This window comes from Magnusiomyces paraingens (assembly GCF_902498895.1).
Source record: "Magnusiomyces paraingens strain CBS 517.90 genome assembly, contig: contig2, whole genome shotgun sequence".
NCBI classification, from domain to species: Eukaryota; Fungi; Ascomycota; class Dipodascomycetes; order Dipodascales; family Dipodascaceae; genus Magnusiomyces; species Magnusiomyces paraingens.
The window spans coordinates 4545114-4561855 of NW_022474068.1; the positions used below are offsets into that span (position 1 = coordinate 4545114).

General features: G+C 33.7%; 6 protein-coding genes across 6 annotated transcripts; 4 read left to right on the plus strand and 2 right to left on the minus strand.

Moving 5' to 3' along the window:
* Window positions 1–309: 309 nt before the first annotated feature.
* SAPINGB_P003171 (uncharacterized protein) lies at window positions 310–2065 on the plus strand (the record flags this gene model as incomplete). Its single annotated transcript, XM_031997889.1, has 3 exons — window positions 310–400; window positions 473–525; window positions 575–2065. 3 exons carry the CDS (start codon window positions 310–312, stop codon window positions 2063–2065), a joined length of 1635 nt encoding a protein of 544 aa, XP_031853780.1.
* A 138-nt stretch (window positions 2066–2203) lies between these two features.
* Window positions 2204–3226, minus strand: SAPINGB_P003172 (uncharacterized protein; the record flags this gene model as incomplete). The annotated part of the gene is made up of 1 exon (XM_031997890.1): window positions 2204–3226. One exon carries the CDS (start codon window positions 3224–3226, stop codon window positions 2204–2206), a length of 1023 nt encoding a protein of 340 aa, XP_031853781.1.
* Window positions 3227–3952: 726 nt separating this feature from the next.
* On the plus strand, window positions 3953–5683 carry SAPINGB_P003173 (uncharacterized protein; the record flags this gene model as incomplete). Its single annotated transcript, XM_031997891.1, has 2 exons — window positions 3953–4085; window positions 4236–5683. 2 exons carry the CDS (start codon window positions 3953–3955, stop codon window positions 5681–5683), a joined length of 1581 nt encoding a protein of 526 aa, XP_031853782.1.
* Window positions 5684–5895: 212 nt separating this feature from the next.
* Window positions 5896–7068, plus strand: SAPINGB_P003174 (uncharacterized protein; the record flags this gene model as incomplete). Its single annotated transcript, XM_031997892.1, has 2 exons — window positions 5896–5970; window positions 6034–7068. The coding sequence occupies 2 exons, from the start codon at window positions 5896–5898 to the stop codon at window positions 7066–7068; spliced, it is 1110 nt and encodes a 369-aa protein (XP_031853783.1).
* Window positions 7069–7946: 878 nt separating this feature from the next.
* Window positions 7947–11198, plus strand: SAPINGB_P003175 (uncharacterized protein; the record flags this gene model as incomplete). Its single annotated transcript, XM_031997893.1, has 3 exons — window positions 7947–7979; window positions 8060–8085; window positions 8141–11198. The coding sequence occupies 3 exons, from the start codon at window positions 7947–7949 to the stop codon at window positions 11196–11198; spliced, it is 3117 nt and encodes a 1038-aa protein (XP_031853784.1).
* A 4072-nt stretch (window positions 11199–15270) lies between these two features.
* On the minus strand, window positions 15271–15945 carry SAPINGB_P003176 (uncharacterized protein; the record flags this gene model as incomplete). Its single annotated transcript, XM_031997894.1, has 2 exons — window positions 15271–15527; window positions 15825–15945. The coding sequence occupies 2 exons, from the start codon at window positions 15943–15945 to the stop codon at window positions 15271–15273; spliced, it is 378 nt and encodes a 125-aa protein (XP_031853785.1).
* Between the last annotated feature and the right edge of the window lie 797 nt (window positions 15946–16742).

Sequence of the window (16742 nt, forward strand, 5' to 3'; positions counted from 1 at the left end):
CATATATATAATTCACATGTCATAATTACTAATTATATATTAGTAATATTTAGTAATATTTTTATGAATGTTAGTAAGCCAAACAAATTACAACCTCACCACCAAAGACTAAAAAAAAACCACCAAGTATCAACGATTCAAGATTCGCAACAGCATTTTGTACTTCCATTCGGATCTACATCCATCTTCAAGAAGAATATTTTAACTTTAAGTGTAAGTTGTTTTTTTAGAATTACTTTTCATTAAATTATTTTTTTCTTTTATTAACTTTTTATAAGCTAATTTTTTTTGTTTGATCTAAAGTTGACAATGGCCCCTGCTGCTCTTCCATCAAACGCCACTTTCCGTGACAAGGAGAAACCACAAGAGGTTCGAAAGGCAAACATTGTTGCTGCACGAGGTATTTATTTTTTTTTTTAAAAAATAAAAAAAAAATGAAAACATTTAAATTTTAATTGCTAACATAATTAAGCTGTTGCTGATGCTATTAGAACATCGCTTGGCCCTAAGGGCATGGATAAGATGGTATGTATTGATCTGGTCTATATTTAAGCACTTCTAACTTCTAATTTAGTTTCAAACCGGCAAAGGTGAAGTAATCATTACAAATGATGGTCATACTATTTTAAAGCACATGGCAGTCATGCACCCTGCTGCTAAAATGCTTGTTGATCTTTCGGGTGCTCAAGATGCTGAAGCTGGTGACGGTACCACTTCAGTTGTCATTATAACTGGTGCTCTTCTTGGTGCTGCGGAGCGATTATTAGCCAAAGGAATCCATCCCATGATCATTGCTGAATCTTTCCAGCGTGCTGCTACTAGAGCAGTAGACGTTCTCCGTGATATGTCTACTCCGATTCAGTTGACTGACAGAGATGCTCTGATTAAGGCCGCTTCTACCTCACTCAACTCTAAGATTGTTTCTCAATTTTCTACAACTCTTGCTCCTATGTCGGTTGATGCTGTTCTTAAAGTTATTGACTCTAATAGCGCTACTAACGTCAACTTAAAAGATATTAAACTAATCAAGAAAGTTGGTGGAACTATTGACGAAACTGAACTTGTCGAAGGTCTCGTTCTTACACAAACTGCCGTTAAATCTGCTGGTGGTCCCTCCAGAATTGAAAAGGCCAAAATTGCCATGATTCAGTTTCAGCTTTCGCCACCTAAGCCTGATATGGAAAATCATATTGTGGTTAACGATTATAGACAAATGGATAAAATTCTTAAGGAAGAAAGAATATACATCCTCAACATGTGCAAGCAAATCAAAAAATCTAAATGCAACGTATTGTTTATTCAAAAATCTATTCTTCGTGATGCTGTTAATGATCTTGCTCTTCATTTCTTGGCCAAACTTGGAATTATGGTTGTTAGAGACATTGAACGAGAGGAAGTTGAATTTATTTGCAAGAGCACTGGATGCACCCCTATTGCTGATATTGATACCTTTACTGAGGATAAACTTGGAAGTGCTGATTTAGTTGAAGAAATTGAATCTTCTGGGTCACGTATTGTTAAGGTTACTGGTGCGAAGCCCAGTGCTACTCAGTCGGGTTCAACCTCCTCAGCTTCTACTGGTTCATCTTCAGCAACTGTCTCCATTATCTGCAGGGGCGCAAATACCCTTGTTTTGGATGAAACAGAACGTTCAATTCATGATGCTCTATGTGTTATTCGATGCCTTGTCAAGGAGAAATACCTTATTGCTGGTGGTGGTGCTCCTGAAATTGAAGTTTCTCGTGCGCTGATGGCTGAATCTCGTTCGCTGTCAGGTACGGAAGCATTTTGCTGGAAGGAATTTGCTGAGGCACTGGAAGTTATCCCCACAACACTTGCCGAGAATGCTGGTCTGCACAGTCTTGCTGTTGTCACAGATCTTAGAAACAGACACGAGAAAGGTCAAAAGAATGCTGGCGTAAGTGTCCGCCGTGGTGCTGCTGCCATCAACATTGCCGACGAAAATGTTTTACAGCCTACACTTGTTAGTCAAAGCGCCATTACTCTAGCAGCTGAGTGTGTCAAGTCGATTTTACGCATTGATGATATTGCTTTTAGCAGATAAGTAAATAAATTTTGGTCATTGTAAAAACCAAAAAAATAAAAAATAAAAAATAAAAAATAAAATAATAATAAAAAATAAATATTATTATACATTTATTTGCTAAAAATATATCTCTGTATTATACATAATAAAATCTATTTAAGGCTTATTAAGAATTTTCACCGCATTTTTAGAAAAGACGTAAGAAAGACCAGAAAGAATAGTGGTTGTTGCAACTGTGTATTCCATAATTTTAAGGGTGGTTTCAACGTAAGCAGTATAAGGGGAGCCTGTAATATTTTCCATCAAAACAGGAGATATAAGAGATGATCCCAAATATATCATTTGAAAAAAGGTGTTATATTTTGAGATAGTTGTAGGATGAACCTCTGCCGAAGGAATTGAAAAGTCCCAAAAACGCGTAAAAGTTTTTGGTGGCGGTAGTGATATGTATCTATAGTATAAAGCGGAAAATCCAAGTAAAATATCACGACCGAGAATTATTACAGCCATATACATAGGGATATCTCCTGAAGCTGCAAGACATGAAGCTAATGTAATCATAAGGATCTTATCAGCCATTGGATCAATTACTGAGCCAACAACAGTCTGTAACTTGTAATGACGAGCAATCCAACCGTCGACAAAATCAGTAACACAAGAGTATGCAAAAAGACTTACTGCCCAATAAAGTTGCTGATGTACAACAAGATAGCCAATGATGGGGGCCGACAGAATTCGTGTGAAAGTAAGCATATTGGGAATAGTATAAATGTTCTCATGCTGAGGAATTTTGCGTTTAGTGTCCTGTAAAACGATTTTTGCAGCATTTTTCGCAGCATTTTTTGCTGCAACAATTCGTGTTGTAGTTTTTTCAAGAATTTTAGATCGAGGTGTTGTAGTTTTAATAGAGTTGCTGGAGTCATCTTGTGAAGGTTTAGGTGGGGTATTCGAATAAGCCCGCAATGATACAGTCTGAAAAACACTTATTAGCCGGATATTTGGATTGTGATATGACATGAAAAAGGCTTGTGAATTCATTTTAAAAACATTAGATGATTTTGATAATGCCCGAACTTGTTGGTGAACACGAACAGTGCACTTGAAAAGATCATAGTAGTTTGATCGGGTGCTTGCCGTGATATTACACGCAAACCTAGATGTCATTCTTCTCCAAACCATGATTGTTGAAAAATCAAAACAAAAAAAAAACAGAAGAAAAAGAATAGTGAATATAAATGAGACAAAAAGGGACCCCGGTATCAAGTTGAATTGAATATGGGAGATGATGGCGGTTTACTGAAAGGGGAATATAAGGGAAAAAAACACCGACAAACCGTTAAATTTTCATTTGACGATGATCCGTACATCTAATAACCTTACAAAATTTACCCTCAATTTATTATGACATAATTTATTATTAAGCAAGTCATAGAAACTGAGCAATGAGGGTTTTAAAATAATAATGCAAATAGTTTTTTTTCCCAAGATAATTTAGTTATAGTTTGTCAATTTTTATTTATAAATATTTTGATATGAAAATGAAAAAACAAATTATTTACAATCATTTGGTTTTTTTTGATTTTTTTTGACCGCTTTTAAAAACTCTTAGATCTTTCATTTTAAGGGATGTTGATTGGAATATTGATGCAGGGAAAAAAAATTTTAAACTCATTAATTTAAAATATTATTTTACATCAAAATACAGTTATTTTAAAAAAAAAAAAAAACTAATTCCTTCTGAAGGTCTTCAGTAACAACACCGCCAACAGCACTATTTCAATTAAAACCTCCTTGTCAATACACTGATGGTACGCTATTTATTCTTTTGATATCGAATTTTTGGTTTTTGTTACCATAATGAGGTCTGCAAGTGATGAGGAAAATAAATGCCTTCTCAATAATCGTATGACCGTCAGCGCCCTTTTTGTTGTCAAAAATTGGTCTATCGCATCTGACTCTACACTTAATAATATTTTAGGGTGCAAAAAATGGGGATCCGTATTGTTTCAAGCTAAATCATCATTGATTTCACAGCTTGGTACGTTATCTTGCTGGACTCTTGTGAATGATCCTATAATAGGATTATATCCTAACAAAGGTACGCAACAAGCTGGGACGATAAAATTACTAGCCATCATAGAGTCAGAAAGCCAGAAATTTAAAACTATTACGATTCTAATTCATTTAGATGGTTCTGATAAAGATGTCAGAACATCATCTATTGTCACAGATACTCAAAATACATTCATAAAACCCTTTGAACAAGAAAGTTCTGGTCTTACTTTTGTACCAACAAGAAGAATTCAAACAAGAAGTCTAACAAAATCGACAAATAGTTACGATGTTGACCATAAAGTATATGTTGTTCCTTCTTCGCCAGTTGCTATTCAGTCTCCATTTCAGTCTAAGGAATTGTTACAAGAAACGGAGTCTGAAAATATTGTTGTTAATTCTATTTTAGATAGAGATAACCATCTTTATCTCACTGTTCAAGCCAATATTCAGAAAAAATTAGATGAAATTATTGCCTCTAAATTTTCTTTTAAAAATCGAATAGAAAAATCTAAACAAAATGATATTATAAAAAGAAAAACGCCTGATCAATCACAGTCACCGATAAAAAAGAGGCCTAGAAGCCGGTCTGCTTCTTTGGCAGCAGTACCAGTAACCAATAAACCCTTGTCTTTTAATTCAACATCATCAAATAGTTCTGAAGAAGAGTGTGATGAGATCAATTCGGAAGAGTTAGAAGAGGAAGAAGAGCATTTGCTTTTTAATCAAGCACAAGAATCGGGAACTGTGAACGATAATTTAGACACTTCTACTCAACGATTTCAAAATACCTGGGAAGCTATCATATCAAAGTACAGTGATTCCAAATATGCCGAAAGTGGAGATGTTGTTGATTTATTAACTGGTGATGTTGTTGAAGACAATGGGCATTTACGGTCGCTCCCTGAGAACCAGAAAAGTCTATGGACTTACTATGGAGAACCGGAGGAAGAAGAATACGACCCTGGAGATGATGTCGATGAGGTCGACTTATTTAAAATCACTAGTGAAGGTTTATTAGGATACAGCAGATCTATCTTTCGAAATAATCAAGATGAATCCGCTCAAGATAACATACAAGAAGATTTGGTCAATGAGATTCAGGGTGCTACAGTTAAAGAGAATGAAAGCGATTTTGAAGAGATTACGTTTTCACAATTTGAAAGGACTCAGAAAACATCTATTCTTGCGACAAAACGGCCTGATCACATAACTAAACTTATTACGGATAAGACCTTTGTATCTTTGCTAAAAGAGAAACAAGCTCTACGATATGAAACAAGAAATCCGAAATACGATTTGCAGACGCTGGACGGCCTGCGATCCTTACCCCGCGATCCCTTTGAGAAATTTATGGAAACTGATCAACTCGAACAGGAGTTAAATAACCTAACTCTTGGGAGTCGAAATGAACCTTTCTTAAAAACATGTAATGAATTTTTACATGCTAGCTTTACACGAGCTGATCAAATTAGTTGTGAAATCAAGAAGCTGAATGCTGGGCCTCTTGATGACAACGAGTGGCTGCCAGAAGTTCTGGAAACTACTGCAGCCGCAATAATGACACCAATTCAAATTTCCTGAATTGGTGTTTTACGTGATACCTTATTAATGTAACACATTTGTGTAACAGTTGTTTAGAAAATAATGGAACTTTCTATTTCTATTTCTATTTCTATATAGCCTCAAAATTTTAAAATAAATCTGTAAAAACTGCCCTTTGGAGAATTTCTTGTTATTCATCTTTAATTTTTATTCACACTATTCTATAAACACCTTTTATTTTCTTCATAAGTATGTCAGCTAGACCAAGAGTTTTTTTTGACATCACCATTGGTGGTGAGATCAAGGGAAAGGTTATTTTTGAATTGGTAAGTGGGAAGCAAATGAGAAAAAAACGTATATATTATTCACTGCTAACACTTTTTGACAAGTTCAATGATATAGTTCCCAAAACTGCAGAAAATTTTCGCGCTTTATGCACTGGTGAAAAAGGCGTTGGTAAATTGGGAAAGCCCTTATTTTTTAAGGGGTCCACTTTTCATCGTGTTATTAAAGGATTTATGATTCAGGGTGGTGATTTCACAGCAGGTAATGGTACCGGAGGTGAATCTATCTATGGGGAGAAGTTTGAGGATGAAAACCTTGATACAAGTACTTTGAAGCATGATCGTCCATTTCTTTTGTCAATGGCTAATGCCGGACCAAATACCAATGGGTCACAATTTTTTGTGACTACTGTGCCAACCCAGCATTTAGATGGAAAACACGTTATCTTTGGCCAAGTTTTGAGTGGAAAATCCGTTATTCGTGCAGTGGAAAAGACTAAGACAGGTCCAAATGATCGGCCTGAAGAAGACGTTGTCATTGCAAACTGTGGAGAGTATCCTGCAGACAAGCCCTTGCCACCTAAGGTTGATGATGGTACTGGAGATAAGTATGAAGAGTCAATTGCCGATGATGAGTCCATCGATATCAATAGTTCAGCCAGTGTATTTGCTGCAGTTCAGGATTTAAAAAGTATTGGTACAAAGCTGTACAAGGAAGGTAAACTTTCTAAGGCATTTGAGAAATATAGCAAGGCTAGTCGATTTTTGGAAGAGTATTTCCCCGAAGACCTCAGTGAAGCTGATCTCAAGACTGATCAAGATCTTAAGGTATCATTGTATTTGAACATTGCTATCGTGGCTTTACGTTTAAACAAAAACTTAGAAGCTCTTGAGGCAGCTAAGAATGCAATGGAGGTTGGGGAAATTGGAAATCAAGAAAAGGCCAAAGCTTTATACCGTATGGGATCGGCGTATCTTGGGCTCAAAAATCATGAAGAGTCTATTGCTAAGTATCAAGAAGCTTTGAAATATGCACCCAATGATTCTGCAATTTTACAGGGTTTGAATAACGCCAAAACTAAGCTTAATGAGCGCAAGCAGAAGGAGCGTGCCATTTTCTCCAAGTTCTTTATTAAGTAATTTAATTATTATTATTTTTTTTCATTAAAGCATATTTTGATAATGCTATTTTGGCCAAAAATACATTATTTATTTTTTTAAATAAAAAAATATATGCACACATAGAATAAATGCATTAATATTATCTGGATTATCATTTTGTTACAATTACAGAAAAAAAAACAAAGTAGTATATATGTATTAAAAATAGAAAGCAAATTTATGCTTGGTTTAAAAAAAGAAAAAAAAGAAAAAATCTTCTGCCCCTTTTTTTTTTTTTTTTTCTTAGCCTAGAAAAAAACAAGACACAAAACGCCACTGGAACTTGTAGAAAGTTTTCTCCACACTTTATTGAAACACCTGATGGTGTAAATACATCATCACAAAGTAATCACTAAGAAAAACAATCCAAAATAATTACAATATGCAAAAAAAAAAAATTAAATTAAATTAAATTAAATAAATAAAATCTGTAAGAAATGCAAAACTTTGTAAAACTAAATGCGTTTCTAGCGCATGAGTTCAGTGCTTTATTTATAGTGATGATATATGTGTTAAGGCTTAGCAAAAAAAAAAAATTCCCATCTGTATGGCAACCACATCTTCATGCAATGACTTTTTTATATTTTTTATGTTCCCCTTATTTTAAGAGAATTTTTTTTTTCATTTTGTAGTTAATTTTTCACCTTTTAACCCTTTTTTTTTCTTCTTCTTTCTCTGCTTCTCGTTTCTCTTAAAAGTTGTTTTATTTTATTTCTTGGTCTATTAGTTTTGTCTTTATGTTGTTGCTGTCAACACCGCGCTGTGTATTTCGCACTTGTTCAGGTTATCACTATCGACTTTTCGGATAATCTACCTTCTTATTAAACAACCGCATCCCGAGTAAAAACTTCATTCTAATGTTTTTGCGCGACTCAAAAGACTTGCTTCTGGTAAGATAGATGATTTTGATTCTTTTTTTACTTCTATTGATTTGTTTATCTAACCTGTAATTTTTTTTTTTTTTCGTTAGCAATATCTTCAAGAATCCTTTACGTCGTAAGTAGCAATTTCTAGATCAATATGGTTTGTCTATTTATATTAACGTTTTTAGAGCACACTATACTGCCAGCGCAGTTCTTGCAGGTTTCCTCTTTGCTATTTTCGGATCCCTTATTTTATTCATCATTTTCTGTACACTCCGGCCCCGTCACAATGTCGTTTATGCACCTAAAATCAAATATGCTGACGAAAAGACTAGACCCCAACCTCTCAGCAAGCATCCACTATCATGGGTTAAATATGTACTTTTCACAGCTAAGGAAGATGATTACCTTCAAAAATCTGGCCTAGATGCTGTCGTTTATATTCGGTTTACTGCAATGTGTCGTAATATTTTTGCGATTCTTTCAATATTTGGTATTCTTGTCATCATTCCTATTAATGTTGTATACAACCGACGAAGTCCAAATGCACAGAATGTCTCTAATTCAGATGCCTTTATCCTCACCACCCCTATTCTACTGAGTGGAAAAGTCACCATCGCCCACGTTACACTTAGTTATATATTTGATGGCATTATTTGTTACTTTTTATGGCGCAATTACGAAAAAATCATTGAAATGCGTCGCCGTCTCTTCTTATCAGAAGATTATCAAAATGCACTTTTTATGAGAACAGTTATGCTTACAGAAGTTCCAAAAGCATATAAAACTGATGACGGGTTGATTAGGCTTATGGAAACAATAAAGCAAGAATACCAGCGGCCAATCCAAAATGCATCTTGTGGTAGAGATGTGGGCCAGCTTAACAAGTACTTGAAACGATATAACCGGGCAGTACTTAAATTGGAATCTGTTCTCGCCAAATATTTGAAAAATCCAGATAAGTTACCCGATACCAAACCTTTAATGAAGCCATATAGAGAAGATCGAAAATTCCTTCCAGAAGGTACCAAAAAAATTGATTCTATTGATTATCTTACATTACAAATACAAAAATATGAAGCCTTAATAATAGAAGCACGAGAGGATATTGACACTAATAAAACATTGCCATATGGCTTTGTTTCATATGAATGTGCCGAAGACTGTCATTTTGTTGCACAAAAAATTGCTTCACATAATATCAAGAAGCACGGTCTTAAAGCCGCTTTAGCTCCACGCCCTGAAGATATAATTTGGGATAACATTATTTTAACAACAGCAGGACGCCGGAACAAGCAATTTTGGGGTAATTTTTTCTTTTTTTTACTTACATTGGCATGGATTGCACCAAACGCATTTATTGGTGCTTTCTTATCAAATCTTTCACGCATCGGTACCCTTTGGCCTCCATTTAACACTTTTATTTCTCGTTATCCAGTTTTGTTTTCTATCATTCAAGGTATCATTGCACCTTTAGTCACAGCTCTTATTTTCTTGCTCATGCCCGCTATTATGCGGAAAATGTCTCATTGGCAAGGAAAAATTACAAAACATGACCGCGAAATAGATGTCACTCGAAAATTATACAGTTTCTTTGTATTTAACAATATTTTTGTTTTCACACTTTTCAGTGTGGTTTGGGCAATTGTTTCTCAAATTATCTATTTGGTTAATACGAGAGATAATCTTTCATTTTCAATAATGTTGCGCGAAATCGACGTTGCTTATAAAATTTCAACAGCTATTATGAGTGCATCTTCTTTCTGGGTCATGTACATTTTGCGTGTTAATTTTGGTGCAGTTTTGGATTTACTACAGATATTTTCTCTAGTTTGGCGTGGGTTTCAACGTCATTTCATGGCGCCAACGCCTCGCCAACAAATTATGTGGACAGCTCCTCAACACTTTAACTATGCAGCATATTATAATTGGATGCTTTTTTACTCTACAATTGCATTATGTTTTGCTATGGTCCAGCCCTTAGTATTAGTTGTTATAACTGTTTATTTTTCACTGGATCTTATCTACAAAAAGTATGGTCTTATGTACATTTTTGTTACAAAAGCTGAGTCTGATGGACTTTTTTGGCCACTGCTATTCAATTCTTTTCTGTTTGCAACAATTTTTGGAAATTTAGTTTTATTCATAGTTGTATGGGTTCAAGGTGGTTGGAAGTATGCTGCAGGTATGGCACCCTTGTTACCACTGTTGATAGCGTTTAAAATTGTTTCAAGTCGTCGACATAACCCCCGCTTTTTCTTTTTCTTACCAACAGAACAAGAAAGGTCACAGATGGATTCTACACGGTCGCGTACTGCTCTTTCAGATACTTCTTCAACTGCTCTTGCACGTCGTTATAGAAACCCAGTTCTTGATTCCCAACTTATGGTTCCTATGATTCATTCTAAAGCACAACATATTCTTCCTCAGATTACATCGCTTAATTCTTTGGGAACTGATCCAGAATTAGACCCTGAAAGTGCATTTATGTCTATGGGCAATGATGAAAGAAACTTGGAAGCAAATACTGCTTACGATCCTGCTCGGGAAGAGTCAGCACCGCGGCAATCCAGAGTACGCAGTTATTTCCTCGATGGCCGGTTTGACATTGTTGACGATCATGAGCTTGATTATTCTCATATGCTACGCATATCTAAAATTGAGCCTGTTCCTGATGACCAAAACCCATATCTCAATGCTTCTTTTGGCTCTAATGACACTAAAAATGATGCGGCAATTGCTGTGGCCCTATCCCAACCCGAAAAAGAATGGCACGATGATTTTCAATCAAATATTGAACATCGCCATTCTTCGGATGTTGCTTTGGCCCCCACGCCGGACCGTGAGCATAGCAACCCCTTTTTATCACGAAACCACGACTATACATCGTTGGACGGAGGAGCAGTTACCACACATTATTACGGCAACACTGATTATTCTCAAGCTCAAGTTAGTCCCAGTAATAGCCTTAACACTGTAAAACGACGGCCAGTTGTAGGTGCGCAGTACGTTTCAGTTCGAGATATTAGCGAAGCTCCATTTGAAACATATGAATCATTGGCTCCACTTGCAAGTCACACCCCTGCTTATCAATCAGAAAGCTATAAGGTTCTTCATACTCAGCAAAGCGATTTAAGTCTGGCTACTCAATACACTGCTGGTAACATGCCCATTGATCTCGATGATGACGAGCTGTTATTATTAGGAAAGAAAACGGAAAATGACGAAGAAGCCAGGCATCGTTAAAAAAATGTTTGGTTATTTACGAAGATATGAAGTTATGGTTATAATTTATTTTTTATATAGAATGTATTTATTATGATTATTTTAGATTTTTATTTTTTAAAAAAAAAAAAAAGAAAAACCGTTAGTTTCATGAGATACTAGGAAGTTAGTTTCTTGTATGGTTAAAATTTGAGTTTAACAAAATAACCGGTTCTGCATCTCAAAGTTTCTGGTTTCACTTTGCATAGGTGAGATGTGCATTAGTCTCCGTTTCAAAAACTACACCCCCCTGTCAAGTTCCTTTCAAATAATAGAATATGAATTCAATTTGAAAATTCGACCTGTCAAACTAATAGCTAATCATAAGGGTTAGGGGAATTTTTAATACAAAATCCAACAAAAAAAATTTACCTTTGAGATGGAATAAATCCAAGAAACGGTCTGCAGGTTCCATTCCATAAAGCATTCAGAATGAACACAATCATATTTTTTCAAAAAAAAAAAAAATTAATGTAAGCAAAATCCTAACAGCGCATCTTAACAATAATTAATTATATAAAAAAAATATATCATTATATTTTGGTTTATCAATTTGAATTAATATTTTTTTAAAAATTTAAAAGTGTATACCGTTTTGAGGTTTTCATGAGTATTTAAATATAATCATCTTCCTGTGAATTCTTTTTTAATATTGTTTAAATTTTTTAGTCCCATTGGTGCTATATTTTCAAACTCAAAGAACTAAAAAGTTTACATGTTTTTTGATCATTAATAATTTTTTGAAAAAAAAAACATATAAATTTCATAAGTAGTATTCTTTATGAAAAAAAGCATCGCAGATCTTTTAAGGATTTATAAAACATTAATTTTTTATTTTATTCTTCATTGTCTCGGTTTTGAGAAATAGCTTGCCTAGAGCAGATTTACGTTGCTATAACTTGGTGTTATAGGTTTACGATGTTGCTCTGGTGCAGTTTAGACCTTCATGTATGTGTCGAATAAATGGAAATGCGATAGTCCGATGGGACTCCATTTCTTCTCCTCTCCGCAAGGGTTAGGAGATTTCCCAAAAATATGATAACGGTAAAATATATCATTTGGGCGGCGTATTCCGAACAATGTGGATAAATAAGAAGTTGTTGGAGAAAAAAGAAAATTCAAACTGATTTTTTTTTTCTTCAAAAAAAAATTCAAAAGAAAAAGAAAAAGAGTAAACGTAATCCCTGTTCTAAACTCAAAAGGAATTCTTTAAGCATGGGGAACAAAGGAATTTTTAAGTGTATGCTTAACACAAATATCTCATGGTTTTGCTCAAAATATTATTATTTCATTTGCACAATCAAACAAAATAAATAGTTGATGCTAAATTTTGTAAAATTGACAAGTATTTTTTGAAGTTAGCATTTCTTACGTTTTTCATAAGCTCCACAAAAACAACTAACGAGACCAATCATCTCCTGGTTAAGGTACTAATTGATGAAAAGAGTATTATATTATTAAATTTCAACAAAGGTAATTCTCCTCTATTTTATAAGATCATTTGTTTTTTTCTTTTAGTCCTAAACCCTTTTGTTTTTTTTAGTTTTTTTTTTGAAAATCTACAATTTATTCAAATTTTTTTTGAAATCATCCTGTGATGTAAAGCTGCTTATAAAATTATTAGCTAAGTCATTTTTTTTAAAGTGGTAAATTCACTAGTGGCATAAAATTCATCAAAATTTCGGTAAAATAATATTTTTGAGACAATTTATAGTATATCGCAATTTCATTATTTGTATTTTGAAATATAGCCCCTGTCAAAGTGTCCTTTATTAATAAATTCCAACAGGGTTAGGTTATTTTAAGCTTTTTTTTCTCCACTTATTTACCAGTTTATCTAAGTCACTTGATTAGGTTTTGAAAAGAATGACTCGTAATTTATTGATAAGCTAAAATTATTGTAAATTGATTCAAAATGCTGAAAAAGAAAACTTCACAAAAACAACACCTTTGTTTAGATATTCCTAAAATAAAAAACTCTTCGTTCAAAATTTAAAAAATATAATATCTTTATTTATTACTTAAAGTTCTACATGATACATAAAAGTTAATACAGCAAGAACCACCAGGTAGACATAAAACCTGAATTATCCCTAATTATCTGAACATTGAAACAAATATTGAAAACTGCTCCTAAAAAAAGTAAAGTAGAGTGCATTGTAAAAAGTATTTGATAACTCGTCATAGCCTCAGTATCAGTTATTTAATTCTTTTACTTTAAAAAAAAAAATTTGACGTTAAAAAACATAGTAAAAGAAAGGCCACCCTTGTCATGAACACTAAAAAAGAGGAGTCTGCATCAGGGTTAGGTCTCTTAAATGGTAATTCTGTTGATTATTAAGTGAAGAAGCTAATCGTAAAAAATATTACATAGCAGCCTTATGTTCAATTAAATTTATACATAAAAGAAAGGCTACCCTTGACATTTAAGATCTATCCTTTAGTTCCTTCAAGGGTTAGGGTCAAAATATCTTTTAGCTGCATAGATCTAAATCCTCGCCTTGAGGCCCTGGCTGACATAAGGCCTTTACAATATTCCTAATTCATGGAGGTTAAAAAGTATATATTAGACTACGAATTATTCAACAAGAAAAGAGTAGTGTATATTGCATCAAACTACTGTATTTTAAAATTTATTACTTAAGATACAAGCCTCTTGTCTTAACTCAGATAATTTGTAGGACTAGATTGAAATATGTAGAAAGTTAGACAGGGTCGTAGGCCATCAATATGATTGAGATTATTTGAAGGGAGAAGAAAAGGGAAGAATTTATTTGGAGGTAAACCGGATGTAATTATATAGACGAATAGATCCTCATTAATCGGGGAATTTATTATGCTTATGGTTAACTTTATTAATAGACTGGTTCATAGTCAATATGTTATTCTGAAACAGTAAGTGTTTGAATTATATGCATTGAATGAGAGGCTCTGTCAGTGGAATAGAATTCTATTTAGATAAATGTGTTGATTAATATTCTTATAAATTGAAACGCTACCCTTGTCAACTCTACTATAGTTAAACTAACTGCTAGGGTTGGGGCTATTTTTGATATTTTTGTTGTGTGGCTGTATTGATTAAATCTTTTATGAATTGAAATGCGACCCTTGTCAACACTACTATATCGGTAAACAGTTTATCAGGGTTTGGGCATTATTATTTTTCTAGTTGCAGCCGTTGATTTAAATAAAGATATTATTGAGATGGCTGATTATATTCTTACGAATTGAAACGCTACCCTTGTCAACGCTACTATAAAGTTAAACTAACTACTAGGGTTAGGATTATCTTTAATATTTTTAGGTGTGGCTGCATTGATTAAATTTTTTATAAATTGAAACGCGACCCTTGTCGACACTACTGTAAAAATTAAAAAATTGTAAGGGTTAGGGCTAGTTTTTTTTGTTTGGTGTGGCTGTATTGATTAAAACTTTTATAAATTGAAACGTTACCCTTGTCAATGCTATTGTAAAGGTTGACAAAGTATTAGGGTTAGATCTATTATTGTTTTGTTTCGTTTCGTTTAGTTTTGCGAGGCTGTATTGATTAAAACCTTTATGAGTTGAAATGCTACCCTTGTCAATGTTATTGTAAAAGTTGACAAAATATTAGGGTTAGGATTATTTTTGTTTTGTTTAACGAGGCTGTAATGATTAAAACCTTTACAAATTGAAACGCTACCCTTGTCAACACTACTGTAAAGGTTGACAAAGTATTAGGGTTGGGGTTATTATTATTTTGTTTAGAGAGACTGTACTGATTAAAACTTTTATAAATTGAAATGTTACCCTTGTCAATGCTATTGTAAAGGTTGATAAAGTATTAGGGTTAGGATTATTATTGTTTTGTTTCGTTTAGTTTTGCGAGGCTGTATTGATTAAAACCTTTATAAGTTGAAATGTTACCCTTGTCAACACTACTATAAAGGTGAATGATTTGTTAGGATTAGGGCAATCGTATTTCTTTAGTTGCATATTTCCATCTAAAACACGATACTATTGATCCTGAAGACTTGTCCAGCCAATTTAAAAAACAAAAAAACACGTACTTTTTCTAAGTAAATGTTGCCAAAGTAGTCATCAATTCCTTTGTGAAGATTTTGAGCATTAGTAGGGCCATAGGGTAGACACAACCCATTCTACAAGGGAAACTAAGATTATTAGTAATAATGGACTGTTCATAGTCACCTTTCAAAACAGTTGCGTCAAACGAAAGTGGCTTCTCAAAGACACCAGCAAAATTGGCCAACTCAATATTAAAAGCAGAGGCAACATCAGGGTGAATAAAATTAATTTCCGCTCCGGTGTCAACTAAAAATTGGCACGTTCAAAGATACAGACGAAAAAAATAGAAAACCTTCGTGGACTTGGATTCTATTTCAAAATATGTTATCATTTATATTAAAAATATTGTTAATATAAAAGGTTAATATTAACATTTCAGTTTATTAAACTATTGAAGCATTCGAGTAATTACGATTTTCTTTTATTCAAATTTCTTCAAATATTTTTGTGATGGACCTGGATTCAAGCAGGATTTAGTTATTTTGTGTGAATTTTGGGGGGTGGCAATTACGTGCTTTTTGATGGCGGCAGATTCGTCAGCACCATTCCGGGGGCGTTTGTCAACCCGTCTGTCTGCCGTAGATAACCACATAGACCACCAAAGAACGCGGTCTTGGTCATCGTATCCAGTACGGTAACGATCATCGACCACTAAAGGGAGCATAAGTACTGCTCTGAGGTTGTTCCACTGAATAGTCCTCTAATTGGATAAATTTTCATGTGAGCAACTAACATCTTATGAATATGCTCCAGAATTCAAAACTCATATCGAGAAAACAAATTTTTGAGTAATATTAAAAGAATTAAAGAATCAATTAGTGGCCTGAAAGAGAGAGCCCCAATGTCAAAAACAGATTCAGTAGTATAGCTAAAAACATATTCAACTTTTTTCAGTCGAAAGCTATGGTATTAATTTATTTGTTGTTATTATTTTTTTTACAAAACCATGCGCAGCTTGTAACGAAGGAATAGTATAATATTGCCAAGTCAGGTTTCAAAATCAAGGCTTATATCTGTGCATTGAAGAGAAAGATACAAACTAAATATCAAAACGCCTGAAGAACATCAATAGGTATAAGTATTCTGAGGAAGAAATCTAGAAAAAGGAAGAAAGGGAGGTATACTGAGTATTGAAATGTATTAACTATGCAAGCAACTACTCAAAAATTGCTGCATGGAGTATTTGAGTACTAGAAATTAATTAGTCAAGTATTGGATTCCAAAAAAAAAAGTCTGAAACAAAAAAAAAAAACATATATTAGGTTTGAGCTATTAATGAAGTTTTGAGAGTTGAGTATTTTTTCCCCAAAACATTCGTAAATATTTCAATATTATGTTTTCTTTTCGAAACATTTGGTATTGAAAAATATCAAGTCTGTGAGTGTATTTAAAGAAAAATATATAGCAGGTAGAAATAATCTTGATTTTAATGTTGCGGCCCCTACTGACATGAGTAATACC